Raw genomic sequence first — 14,399 nt, 5'->3', positions numbered from 1 at the left:
GAGGCTGAGGGGAGACCTTATTACTCTCTACAACTACCTGAAAGGAGGTTGTGGAGAGGAGGGAGCTGGGCTCTTCTCCCAAGTGACAGAGGACAGGACAAGAGGGAATGGCCTGAAGCTCCGTCAGGGGAGGTTCAGGTTGGATATCAGAAAAAAATTCTTCACAGTAAGAGTCATTGGGTACTGGAACAGGCTGCCCAGGGAGGTGGTCGAGTCGCCTTCCCTGGAGGTGTTTAAGGAACGGGTGGATGAAGTGCTTAGGGACATGGTTTAGGGAGTGTTAGGAATGGTTGGACTCACAGTGGGTCCTTTCCAACCTTGTGATTCTGTGATTCTGTGATTGCATGGGGTTGTTGCATCAAAGTGCAAAATGCGGCACTTGACCTTGTTGAATCTCATACAATTGGCCTCGACCCATCAATCCAGCCTGTCCAGGTCCCTCTGCAGAGCCTTCCTGCCCTCAAGCAGATCAACACTTCCATCCAATTTGGTGTCATCTGCAGACTTACTGAGGGAGCACTCAATCCCCTCATCCAGATCATTGATAAAGGTATTGAACAAGACTGGTCCCAACACTGAGCCTTGGGGAACACCACTTGTGACCAGCTGCCAACTTGATTTAGCTCCGTTCACAACAACTCTCTGGGCACGACCAGCCAGCCAGTTTTTTTACCCAGCAAGGAGTACACCTGTCTAAGCCGTGGGCTGCCAGCTTCTACAGGAGAATGCTGTGGGAGACAGTGTCAAAGGCTTTACTGAAATCGAGGTAGATAACATCCACATCTTTTCCCTCATCCATTAAGCAGGTCACCTGTTCATAGAAGGAGATCAGGTTTGTCAAACAGGACCTGCCCTTCACGAACCCATGCTGGCTGGGCCTGATCCCCTGGTTGGCCTGCGCTTGTCTGGTGAGCGCATTCAAGATGAACCACTCCATAATCTTTCCTGGTATCCAGGTCAGGCTGACAGGCCTGTAGTTCCCTGGATCCTCTTTCTGGCCCTTCTTGTACGTGGGCATCACATTGGCAAGCCTCCAGTCATCTGGGACCTTCCCTGTTGACCAGGACTGATGATCAATGATGGAGAGTGACTTGGAAAGCTCCTACACCAGCTCCCTCAGTACTCTTGGGTGTATCTCATCTGGTCACATAGACTTGTGAGTGTCCAGGTGGCATAGCAGGTCATTGACTAATTCCTCCTGGATTATGTAGGGGTTACCCTGCTCTCCATCCCTGCCTTCCAGCTCAGGGGATTTAATACCTTGGGAATAACTGATCTGACTATCAAAGAGGAGAAACCTTTTTTGTTGTCTCTTACAACAGTGGCCAGATTGAGTTCAAGCTGGCCTTTTGCCTTTCTAATTTTCTTCCTGCATGACCTAATGAGATCCTTGTACTCTTTTTGAGTTGCCTGTCCTTTCTTCTAAAGGTGATAAACTGTCTTTTTCTTGAGTTCAAGAAAAAGCTCCCTGTTCAGCCAGGTTGGTTGTCTTCCCCAACAGTTCTTCTTGCGGCGCCTGCTCCTGCGCCTTTAGGATTTCCTTCTTGAAAAATGTCCAGTCTTCTTGGACCCCTTTGCCCTTCAGGACTGTTTCCCAAGGGACTTTCTCAACCAGTGACCGGAACAGGCCAAAGTCTGCTCTCCGGAAGTCCATGGTAATGGTTTTGCTGACACCTCTCCTTACTTCACTGAGAATCAAAAACTCTATTATTTCATGGTCGCTAAGCCCAAGATGGCCTCCGACCACCACATCTCCCACCATTCCTTCTCTGTTTGTAAACAGCAGATTAAGTGAGGCACCTCTCCTGGTAGGCTCACTTGCCAGCTATTTCAAAATGTTATCTCCCACACACTCTAGGAATCTCCCAGAGGTACGGCTGTGTTGTATTTCCAGCAGATGTCCAGTAATTTGAAGCCCACCATGAGAACAAGGGGTAGCGATTGTGAGACTTTTGCCAGCTGCTTGCAGAATGCTTTGCCAACCTATTTATCCTGGTCAGCTGGTCTATAACAGACTCCCAGTAGGATAACTGTCTTGTTGGCCTTCCTCTTCATCCTTATTCATAAGCACTCAACCTTATCATCAGTCATTGAGCTCTATACAATCGAAGCACTCCCTAACATATAGAACCACCCCACCACCTCTCCTTCCCTGCCTACCCCTTCTGAAGAGCTTATAGCCATCCATTGCAGCACTTCACTCATGAAAGTCATCCCACCATGTTTCTGTGATGGTGACTAAGTCATAGCCATCCTGCTGCACAATGGCTTCCAGCTCCTCCTGTTTCTTTCCCATGCTGCATGCATTGGTGTAGATGCACTTGAGATGGGCTATGGATTGCACCCCCAACATTGGCATGATACCCCTTGGCTCATCTCTAGTGAGTCTAGTTCTATCCCCTTCCCCCTTCGAATCTAGTTTAAAGCCCTCTCAACGAGCCCTGCCAAATAATGCTTATTTGTCATCTATTTATGTATATGGAAAGTAAAAATAATTTTTAAAAAGTGTTTAAACTGTCCAGGAATGCAGAACTAAAGAAAAGCAGAAAATAAAATCTAGTTCAGCCAAAATAAAACCAAACAGAACAAGTGGCATCTCCCACATCTTTCAGCAGTGTGTTTCATGTATCAAATGAATAGTGTGAGCTTGTTCAAAGAGCTTACCTTATAGATTTATGGTGAGACATGCTATTAAATAAATTATATCTGCTCTCTGGCAGTGTGTATACCCATATAGAACTTGAGTCAGTAATTTGACTTCATTTGAAAATTCAGGACACAGGTATACTTTTGGTAATTATCTGGTTTTAAAGTAATTCCTAAATCCACATAAGTTTAGGCCATAGCATACAATGCTATAATGAAATGTTTAATTTTGAATAAGTTTATTTTTATATATGTATTATAGTATAAATAAAAAACTTGTCAATAGATGTTATTAAAATACAAAGCTGAATTTTAATTTTAGTAAATCAGAGGGGTTTAATTCCACTATGAGCTAGTGCCAGATGCTTCACTTGAAAGTATAAACCATGGTAAAGTAGGCAGTTGTGCATTTAACTTGCCTTTCAAAATACATTTGAACATTAATAATTAAAAATTTCTTAATGTCTGAAATTGATGAACCTTATCTTCTGGGTGGTTTCAGCAGTGATTTAAGTATAATATACTTTTGACTCTTAAATCTTTACCATGTAATTCTGTGGGAGTGTGCTTTAAGATACACATTACCTAAAACTTTTTATTTTATCATTTTTAAAATTAATTGACCCTTGTGTTATACTATTTGAAATGTAAAAGTCTTAAACTCATAAGCTAGTCAGCTCTGCATGCCTTCAAGGTGATGGTTGTAATCTGTAAAATTCTGCATGCACCTAATATGAGGTTCATGTTCGGAAACATATACTTAAGTGTATAAATCCATTTCAGTCATGTATTTTCCCTTTGAAAACAATGGAAACTAGTAATCTAGTAGAAGTTGACTATTGTGTACCTTCGTGGATATTGATCCGCATCAGAAGGAACATATCTACACTTTCATGTATGTGCACAAAAGTTTGTGGATGGTTCAGCTTGCTGCATAATGTGTGGACTTGAACCAAAATAAGAGTATCCAGAAATGACATTGGAAGAGCTTAACATTTATAAATATGTTATTGTTGTTGTTCTTGTTGTTTACTGTGGCTACGGACATTTCTCATATTTATGACACGAAGTTAGAACAGGACTGTTCCTGTACCAAGGGCTCACATCCTGTTATAAGAGAAGAGCAAAGTGAATGCCATAAAGTGAAACACGCTGGCAGTATGCAAAACACTAGAAGCAGTGTAAGAGTGGCCTTGAATCCCAGTTTTACCATAAAGGATGTGATGTTCTTTAAGCTCTGTATTCTAGAATGGATTTATTACCTTAGTTTTCATATGTTTTCATTGGTTCTCGCATGCACAGTGGTGGACAAAACCAAAATACGGAAATGTGACACTGAATGGATAAATCACCATCATGTGACAAAAATAAAACAACACTCCAAATGTTTACTTCTTAATTGTAAGACGAACTTTTCATTTTTGAAGGGAAAGAGATGAGTTTAAATGCTTGAACCTAACTAATGACTGGAGTAGAGGACAGTAAATTAGCCATACCAATATGTCTTGGAACACTACTAACACTTGTAGGAAATTTAAGTTAAAAGCCTCTGATTTGGTTAAAATGAGACAAATTTCAGAAACAAGATCCAAAAGTGCTCTTAAAATGGCTGGAGTTTGAGTAAGAAGGCATTCAGGGTGGATATATGCAAGGCAGGCTATTGAAGTGTCTGGGTTTGAGTTATTTTCCCTATTAGACTGTCAGAGCCCAAATGTTTTCTTCTATGTATTTGTTCCAGCTTTTAGTTGAAGAGAGTATGAAGAAAGCATTGTATATACTTCAATTTTTTTGTGTAGTTCTTTTTGTGCTTTTTCTTTAACCAATGCCACTTCAAACAGGGATTTAATGATTTCTGAAATTAGACAGAATCTATCATAGAAATGCTTTAAAGATATAGTGAGTCAAGGGAGACAAATTCAGACTAGAGATATCTTAATTTTTTTAATAGCAAGTTTAAAAATTGGATAAAATAGTCTGGAAATCACGTTTGCTATTTACTAGATTTTGTGCAACAAAACTATGTAGCTTCCTGAAGTATATGTCGTTTCTGAAATAGAAACGGGTTTGGTGAAACCAATTCCCATTACTGGGAAAAGTTGTTTTTCCTTTTGTTTTGAAGGAGGCAGACAAAGGCAGCAAAGCAGTTCCTCTAGTTTTATCATCACATCATTTATTCCATATTACATCATTTATTCCATATTATATCATCATATTATATCATGCTTACTAGAATGTGAGGTTCCAGTGAATGTTTTGGGAGCTCTTGAATGATTTTGTGTTCCATTTCAAGGTATTTTCTATATATGTATTGTCTGAATATGGGAATAGATACTAGGTTGTGACTAACTTGGAAATGTAGTGATGGTTCACTCTTTCCATTGCTTAAAATGTGATTTTATCAGCATTGTCTTGTGAAGTCTTTGTTCTAAGAAATATTCAGTGGGCACAAAGTTTCATCAAATGCATAAAATCAAAAGAATTGTATAGACCCAAAGGGTGATGTCTGTTCCTCTTCAGAGCTCAAAACTTGCTGTCTTTCTTCTCATACCTACAGTTCTCCAGCCTTAAAATCTTAGCCCCGGTGTCCACCTGAAAGAAAAAAGGCCTTTTGAATGTCAAACATAAGTACAATGTCCCTTTTCCTAACTTCCCTCTTCCAGATACTCAGACATGTCTGGGATCATAACACAGGAAGAAAAAAAAAGATCAAAGATGAGAAATCCTGTGTTCCATTTGGCATCTTTAAGTCTCAGGGTAACTTACTTTGTTTAGGTTATTAACAAAATGACAACAACAAGTATTTTATTAAAGCTTTTCTTCATGGCAAGCATAGCTAAAGTTAGATTGCTATGCTATTCCAGAGCAATCTCTTGCTCTGGAATAAAATGGAGTCTGTGTATACTGTTGATTATCATAGTCAAGGCAATAGTGCCACCTTACCTCCCCAAATAAGTAAGTGGTCTAACCACCTTTGGAATGTGGAGAACCTAAGAATAATAAATACTTTTTGTCTAGTGTGAATTGGCTTTGTATGCTGCCTAATGCAATGTAACGTAGCAGATAAAATAAATAAAATTACTCTATTAAACTTGAAAGATGATAGCTCTTGTAAAAGCAACTGATGTGATAATATGACACAACCCCCCCAAGACTGTGCCTGTAACTCTTTATTTATCAAATCAAGAAAATCAACTACAATCACCTTCAAAATAGTTCCCTTCTGAGTTGACAGACAGCTGCATACGATGCTGCCAATGTTCCAAGCAATTCTGCACATCATTTTCTGATAGGCTGTTGAGGATCTCTGTTGTTTTTGCTTTTGCATCTTCTACTAACAAAAAAATGGGTTCCTTTAAGCACCGACTTGAGCTTTGCAATCTCATCACCACAAGCCTCAGTCAATAACTGAAAATTTTCCATCTTGGATTTCTTTAGTTTCACAGGAAACTTGATGTTAACTTGCTGTTCACTCTTGCACACTGACATTTTCCAACTGAGGGTAAGAAAACATCTATATTCATACACATGTCCACTCGTACTGAGTGAAGTGATTGAGTTGAGCCTTGTCTCACTGTGACAGGTGAGAACATGCTCTATACCCATCTCCTTGTCTCTCCCCTCCCACTCTTGGTTCCCAAGCTACAGGCTTAATCTTGGGGTTTTTGTGTCAGACCTCATATGTCAGTGCAGTAGATTTCAGATGTTTATTGAAGTCTAGAATATTTGAAACCCAACAAATGCACAGGAAACAAATGACTATAAATACAGCTGAATGCTTATTACTAACAAAGCTGTTGCCTGAAATGGAATTCAACTAAACTTTGTGTTTTGTCTGTGTGCTTGATAGTTTTTTCATTTCTGCAAGTGCTTCCTGGAGACATTGACTTGAACTTCAAAGTGTACTGCTACGAATGCTCTAGTGATTATTGTGGTAGATAGATAAACTCAGAACTTTTAGTTATAAAAGCTCAGTAGTGCCTACCAAAAATAATATTAAGTTTCAGTGAGTTAGGATTTAATAATATGAATTAAAAAAATAGTATCAAAACAAATATTGTTGATAATTTTCAACATTGTAATAAAAAATTATGTTTATTTGGGTCAGTTTTAAAGAAGATTTTAATTTATGTTTCTTTCTTGTATTTCTTTCAACTGTTTGTTCATTTTGAATGCTTATAACAATTCATTTTGTGTGATGCATTGCTTCAGCCTTTAAAAAGTTGATCTGCTAATTTTCTTTCAGTAAATAAGCATGGAGTTGCTGTAAGGGATGTAACCACTTTGGAGGCTTACGAAGACATGTCTATTCTTTTTACGTAAAGCTATATTATTTTTTTGTTTCTGCTTTGTTTTCTTTATGAAGGCAGAACACTCAATTCTCATACGATATACAGAAGTTTAATTATGGTGTTTTATTTGATCATTGTGATGGCAATTGTGAATTAAGTTTTTCAAAAAGATAGGCAAAAGAATGTTTCACCACCAAGTTTTTTTTATTATTTTTTTGATATTTGAAAACAGGGTGCAAGCACCTTTATTTATAAAACAACATGTGGCCTACCCAAATACAGTGTTTATTCTATGAAAATATAATGCACTTCCTTAAAGTTTACAAATAAATTGTTAAATTAGTGTGGTTGATTGACCTTGGCTGGATGCCAGATTCTTACCAAGGCACTCTATCACTTCCCTTCCTCAGCTGGACAGGGGAGAGAAAATAGGATGAAATGCTTGTGGGTCAGGATAAGGACAGGGAGATCACTCAGCAATTACCATCATGAGCAAAACAGGCTCGCTTCAGGGAAATGAATTGAAATTATTACCAATCAAATCAGAGTAGGATAATGAGAAATAAAAAAAAAAAAAATCTTAAAACACCTTCCCCCTACCCCTCCCTTCTTCCCAGGCTCAACTTCACTCCCGATTTTCTCTACCTTATCCCCCCAAGCAGTGCAGGGGGACAGGGAATGGGGGTTGCTGTCAGTTCATCACAAGTTGTCTCTGCCACTCCTTCCTCACTCTTCTCCTACTCCAGCATGGGGTCCCTCTCACGGAAGACAGTCCTCCATGAACTTCTCCAACATGGGTTCATCCCACAGGCTGCAGTTTTTCACGAACTGTTCCAGCATGGGTCCTTTCCATGGGGTGCAATCCTTCAGGAATGGACTGCTCCAGCGTGGGTCCCCCCTAGGGTCACAGGTCCTGCCAGGAAACCTGTTCCAGGGTGGGCTCCTCTCCACAGGGTCCCAAGTCTTGCCAGGAGCCTGCTCCAGCATGAGCTTCCCATGAGGTCATAGCCTCCTTTGGATGCATCCACTTGCTCTGGCATGAGATCCTCCACAGGCTGCAGGTGGATATCTGCTCCACCATTAACCTCCATGGGCTGCAGGGGGATAGCCTGCCTCACCATGGTCTTCACCACAGGCTGCAAGGGAATCTCTGCCTCGGCGCCTGGAGCGCCTCCTCCCCCTCATTCTTCACTGATGATGGTGTCTGCACGGTTCTTTCTCTCGCATGTTCTCATTCCTCTCTCTGGCTGATGTTGCACGGCAGGTTTATTCTCTTCTTCAATATGTGATCTCAGAGGCGCTACCACCATCACTGATTGTCTCAGCTTTTGCCAGTGGCAGGTCCATCTTGGAGTGGCTGGCACTGGCTCTTGGACATGGGGGCAACTTCTGGTATCTTCTCACAGAAGCCACCCCTGTAGACTCCCCTCTACCAAACCCTTCCCGTGCAAATCCAATACAATTTGTTAAAAGTTACATTAAATGCAGCTTCTTCAAGCTTCTTTTTATGTGTGTTCTAAACAGTAGAATAACAATTTGCAAAGAATAAACCTGCATTTATGAAGGGAGTGTGCCTCCATTAGTTTTTGGATTTGTTCTCCATTAATTTTAATTATGTAGGATGTTTTCAGAGTCTGACAGGACAATATTAAGGACATTTGGTTAGTCTAAACTGTAAATTTGATTTTGTAATCTGTTTTGATTTCTTTTAAGTTTAGTCTTTGTGAATACTTATGAGTTTTAGAGTTCTTAACACTTGTTCTTCAGATTATTATTAAAATGCTTCACTAATGTATCTTCCTCAATAACGGATATTTATTCATAATTTGAAATTAAAGTTACTGTCAATATCTGAAGAAAAAAAATTAACATTAAATGGGTTTTATTTTTGTTGTAGGTGTTGAATGATAAAACCAAATCCAAAGCTAGAACAAAAATATAATTAACTTACTTTCTCTGTGTAGCCCACTGTTTGTGAACGGGAGCTCTGTGTATTTGCTTTCCAAACATTAGGAGTGATGAACGAAGCTGCTGATGAAATTGCAACTGGGGCTCAGGTAGAATTATCTAATGCTTATTACATGTCTGATTTTCCATAGTATACTCAGTCTTCTCAATCTCTTCTAGTATTTATTTTGATTTGTATTCCCCATACGAGTGTTCTTTGTTAAGTATTATTTATTTGTCCACTCTTATAGCTGTAAATTCAATGCTTTATGCATGGCATTTTCAAACAGTACTAATGAGGTGCTTCCGCTGTTTTGCTTCCATGTAATTAGAGTAACCCTCTTTTCTTGTTCTGTTGTATTCAATTACGTCACCTGAGTCGTTAATAAAGGCAGTCATTGTCATTTGGAGATAATTCCCATTTATTTTCACCTAATGAGCCATTACTACTCTCATGCAATTAATAAGCTACTTCCTGTTCATGGTGCTGGGATGCAGCAATCCACTGAGCATCTGCTGTTTTGATCATTAAATAACAATGAGAAAGTCCTTACTAATGTTGCTACACAGGTGGTTTTTTTCTTTGTCAAAGATCGGGAATTTAATGTAAGCTTGCTTCCTGACTCTAATTTCAGTTATTGATGTATTTATAACTATATCACTGTTTTCTTTCATAATTTTGTATGTGCCTTAAAAGAAAGTATTTTAAACTATATTTCTAAATCACCATTTAACTTTGGTTTGCAATAGTTACAGGACTTCAGTAAATTAAAAAATGAAAAGATCTTATGTTTAAGACCTGATTTCCTAAACATATGTTACTCGCTGTACACTTACGTAGCAAGCAGCATGTTTTTTTGAAGAGCAAAGGTTCAGTTCAGTTAACCTTAACTAGTACTAGTAAGCCTAGCCACTGGAAATAAACTATCCAACTAAGTGCCTGAATACCACCTATGGGCATATCCTCAAAGGAAGAAACTTGCATCAGTGTACACCAGCTTCTTCATTTGAGTACAGAAGTGTGGGATATGAACATCCACTCATCTGATGTCTGAAGACAGTTAGATGGCTATATTTGCAACATCTAGCATGCCAAACATTGGGACACCTGTGCAAGTTTGTAAGAAATGTAGAGAGGTGTGCTAATGAAGCCCCAGCCTGAAGTCCTCTGAGGACCTCAGCTATGTGTGAAACTAGAGTTTTATTTTTTGAATGTAGACACTTACATAGTATTGAGGTACAAACAAGTAGCTCTCACTTTTCTTTTTAAATACAACTGACAGGAGAGGTGGTCTTGATTATCCAGAGGGATGGTGACAGGCTTGAGAGGTGGGCCTGTGCTAACCTCATGAAGTCCAACAAGGCCAAGGTCCTGCACCTGGGTCAGAGCAATCCCAAGCACAATTACAGACTGAGCAGAGAATATAATGAGAGCAGCCCTGAAGAGAAGCACTTGGGGATGCTGGTGGATGAGAAGCTCAACATGAGCTGGCAATGTGTGCTTGCAGCCCAGAAAGCCAATCATATCCTGGGCTGCATCAGAAGAAGTGTGGACAGCAGGTCGAGGGAGATGATTCTGCCCCTCTACTCTGCTCTTGTGAGACCTCACCTGGAGTACTGCGTTCAGTTCTGGAGTCCTCAACACAGGAAAGACAGATCTGTTGGAGCGAGTCTAGAGGAGGGCCATGAAGATGATCAGAGGGCTGGAGCACCTCCCATACGAGGACAGGCTGAGGGAGTTGGAGTTGTTCAGCCTAGAGAGAAGAGAAGGCTCTAGGGAGACCTTAAAACATCCTTCCAATACTTAAAGGGGGCTTATAGGAAAGCTGGGGAGGGGGTCTTTATCAGGGAGTGCAGTGACAGGTAGGTTTTAAGACGAAAGAGGGGAGGTTTAGATTAGATATTAGGAAGATTTATTTTCCTGTGAGGGTGGTAAGGCACTGGAACAGGTTGCCCAGAGAAATCGTGGATGCCCCATCCCTGTTTGAGACCAGGTTGGATGAGGCTTTGAGCAACCTGACCTAGTGGGAGGTGTCCCTGCCCATGGCAGAGGGGTTGGAACTAAGTGATCTTTAAGGTCCCTTCCAACCCAACCCATTCTATGATTAGCACTCTCTCTGTGTTTTATGTAGGTATCACTATTGCAGGCATACGTGGAGCTTGCTCTAGATCTCTAGAGTACCTCTACATCTACAGAGCTTTGCTGAAGAGTACTGAAGTGATTACAACCTTAGTGGTATTTAAAAGCCGATTGTCCCATTGGACCGAGATGACCAGAGTTTGCTAAGTCTCACTCTAGTGATAACATTGCACCCAGCTCACTTACATTTGGTCTGGTTGAGCTCTCATTCCTGTTTGCAGAAAGAATTTAATAGTTTCAGGGTGTGATTCATCTGAGCTATTATATAATAGCATCTAGAACAACTTGAGTTGTGTGAAGAGATCTGATCCGTGTGGAACTGTGGAAGGAACCAGGGATGCCTACCAAGTACAGCTCATCTCAGCTTTTCCTTTCTTCCATGGAAAAGTCTGTTTTCACACAGGAATGTTTAGGGCACAGAGAAACCGGGGGGAAATGAGCTAATTTGCAGCTATGTTTTTATGTAGCAACTTTGGATCTCGTTATGAGCTGGATCTAGGTTTCACGGTTGCCAGAAAGCTGCATTCTCTGCGTTTTGTGATTGCTGTAGTCTATTTTTAACCTCTGACTTATACATTTTGAAACAATTATACAGTAATCTGTTCCCAAGTTGTATAAGTGCCTACGTGTACATATATGAATACATGCCTGTGTACACGCATGATCTTATGGTGAAATCTTGGAGATCATAGAGATTCAAAGCCATGTCGTAATTTCGTACAACAGGAAGGAAGAGGATCTCCCAGTGTGAGCCATGGAAATGTCTGTTAAATCACTGCACTGTTCTGACTTTAGCAGAACAATGTTTGCTAGTGTTTCCATAACCGCAGTCTCCCCGAGAACAGCAGAAAGTGGTACAGATTCACAAGCCCTTCCTTTTTCTTGAGCAACATTTTTCACTGGCATCTACTGCACAAAGGTACACAGATCCAGCACAACTTCATTTCCCTAGAGAATTAATTACACCCAAGAACTAGCACATGTACACAAGAGAAAGCAGGATTGCAAGTAATGTATTTGATGCGATAATGCATGTAGGACCAGATACTAGTCCTACTTATGAAACTGGAATAATGTACCAGAGGTGGACCCAAATCCTGTTGAGGTCAATGGAAAAATTTCAGTCCTAAACTATGTCCTGTGAATATAGATATAATATAGATAACAATGAAATATGATATTACTGTAATGTGTGGAAAAAAGCAGACTGGATGATACAATGTCAAAGTACATATATTAAATAAATATCTTTCCTTTATCCCTAGGTGGTTGATCTGTTAATATCCATGTGTCGGTCTGCCTTAGAGTCACCTAGGAAAGTTGTCATTTTTGAGCCATATCCTTCTGTAGTTGATCCTAATGATCCTCAGATGCTGGCCTTCAACCCCAGGGTAAGTAGTTTCATTATGTCATGGCTTGGTTTCAGTCATTTCAAAGCAAAGCCTTCTTCTGGAGGAGTCTCCTTTATTGTAAGAGCTATAGCTCCAGAATATAGCACAAGTGTGTGACTATTTTCAGAACTTTGCGTTTTTTTAATCGTCTCTGAGAAGGTATTTGTGAATAAACTGTAAGTTGCATTCAAAGTTATGTTGAAGCCAAGAATTTCATTTAAGTTACAAATTCTAGGTGCAAAATTTTACATTCTTAGTGTCTTTCTCTCAGTGTACACATTGGACACAAAGAGAAAGATGGCCTTTGGGAGGTGTAGACCATATAGACTGGGGCATTTCCAGTCCATCTCTTTATTCTTAAAGTGGTTGCTGCTGTCATCTCATTTTCTCTTTGCAAACAATTATGTCCTTCAACTTAATTGCATCAAATGTTGGACATAACAGTCAAGTTTTGCACAATCATCACATTTTGAAGTAAAGAATTGCGTTTGCACTGCTTGCTCCTCAGGCTGCAAATGCTGCCTCTCAGGGAAGCCCTAGGGAAGCTGTGAACTATTACAGCTCACTTAACCCATCCTCAATGACATAAATGAGGACTTTGGACATCCTGCATTGTGATGCATTTCACCTTTCCTGACCAAAGGCCAGTTAGCGGTGGTCTTTCTCAGAGGAAGGGGCGAGTGTGTTCCATAGCATGCAGGAAGGAAGAGTTGCCAAGAGGTGCTTGGAAACAGGCTGATGAGGAAACAGCTAGCCTGGTGGCTAGACAGGACAGTGGTTTGAAGCAGATGAGGGAATGAGAAAAGGGGTCATACCAGAAGAGGAGCGGAGAGGGCCCCTGGGCTGGCAGGGCCCACATCACCTCCTCTCAGCTTCTTGCCAACATGGGTGAGGTGAAAGCCCATGGGCAGAAGTTGGCAAGACCCAAATATGGGGGGAAACGAGACTCCTGAAGGTGATGTGACATGTGGAGCTGGTGAAGCATGGACTATTCATGGACTCATCTGCTCAAAAAAGGTGGAGCCCTCTGGTAGCAGTTTCCAGTCAGAAGGTAGACAAGGATCAGGGTGAGGCAGAGGGGACAACTGAAGGGCCTCTGAAGTTTTATAAAGCTATTAGTAAAGTAAACACATCTGCTTATTTAGCATTTTATTTAAAATCTATTTGTTCACTGCACTATTTAACTTAATAGCCTATTGTCCAAATAACTGGCAGAGCCTGTGTTTAGCTACAAATATTTATTTTAAAAGTGACCTAATTTTTTAAGCGAGTCACATTGTCGTGTGTTGGGGATTCCAGTGAAACTCAAAGTAAAACCATCATGACAATATTTTTTCAGGGAATTTTCCTGGACTGTGAATGGGAGATTTTGTGTAAGGTGGAAGGAAACTGTCAGTTAGAAATGTTTGAAAGGACTGGTTTGCTGAACATTCATCCTAACTTTGGTTTTATACACACTCAAAGAATTAAGTTTTTTCTGTAGAGCCAACGATCAAAACTCTTTTAATTTATTTGCTTATTTTATGCTACATCAGAAGAAGAATTATGACCGAGTCATGAAAGCACTGGATAGTATCACTTCTATTAGAGAGATGACGCAGGTGAGTTTAAAAGTCTTTGTATAACTTAATCCCTATTTCTAGAACTAGGAAGATGTTTTTATTGCTTGAGTATGCTGAGTGGGGAAGTCAATAGCATCATCTCTTTCCTATAGAGCTGTAATAATATTAAAATGTGTGTTTAAATTAGCAAATCTAGAGTATCCAGAATGGCAGTCAAATAAAACTCATGAAGTAGAACTCCGATCTTTTGAAGTTTAAATAAGAGTTAATAACAGTAAAACGTGACATTGTAACAAGATGATCACCAATTGCTGTATTTCTGGAAATATCAAAGTCAAACTGAGTATTTTATTTCCAAAGAAAAATAAATCGATTTCGTGACAGGGTTCTGAATGATAGCTTTATGTCTATTGTAACAAAACAT

At 40.0% G+C, this 14,399-nt stretch overlaps 1 protein-coding gene across 1 annotated transcript in view; it reads left to right on the top strand.

The window, feature by feature from the left end:
* Window positions 1-14,399, top strand: part of LOC128850230 (protein mono-ADP-ribosyltransferase PARP8-like) — a 161,106-nt gene that overhangs the window by 136,057 nt on the left and 10,650 nt on the right. The window contains exons 16-18 of the mRNA XM_054053222.1: window positions 8,900-8,992; window positions 12,288-12,413; window positions 13,949-14,014. Coding sequence (XP_053909197.1) covers window positions 8,900-8,992; window positions 12,288-12,413; window positions 13,949-14,014 — 285 coding nt within the window. The remainder of the gene's footprint in view (window positions 1-8,899; window positions 8,993-12,287; window positions 12,414-13,948; window positions 14,015-14,399) is intronic.

This window comes from Cuculus canorus, chromosome W, assembly GCF_017976375.1.
Source record: "Cuculus canorus isolate bCucCan1 chromosome W, bCucCan1.pri, whole genome shotgun sequence".
Classification (NCBI taxonomy): domain Eukaryota; kingdom Metazoa; phylum Chordata; class Aves; order Cuculiformes; family Cuculidae; genus Cuculus; species Cuculus canorus.
Note: the sequence above shows the minus strand (reverse complement) of the source record. Positions and strands in the feature narration are given on the sequence as shown.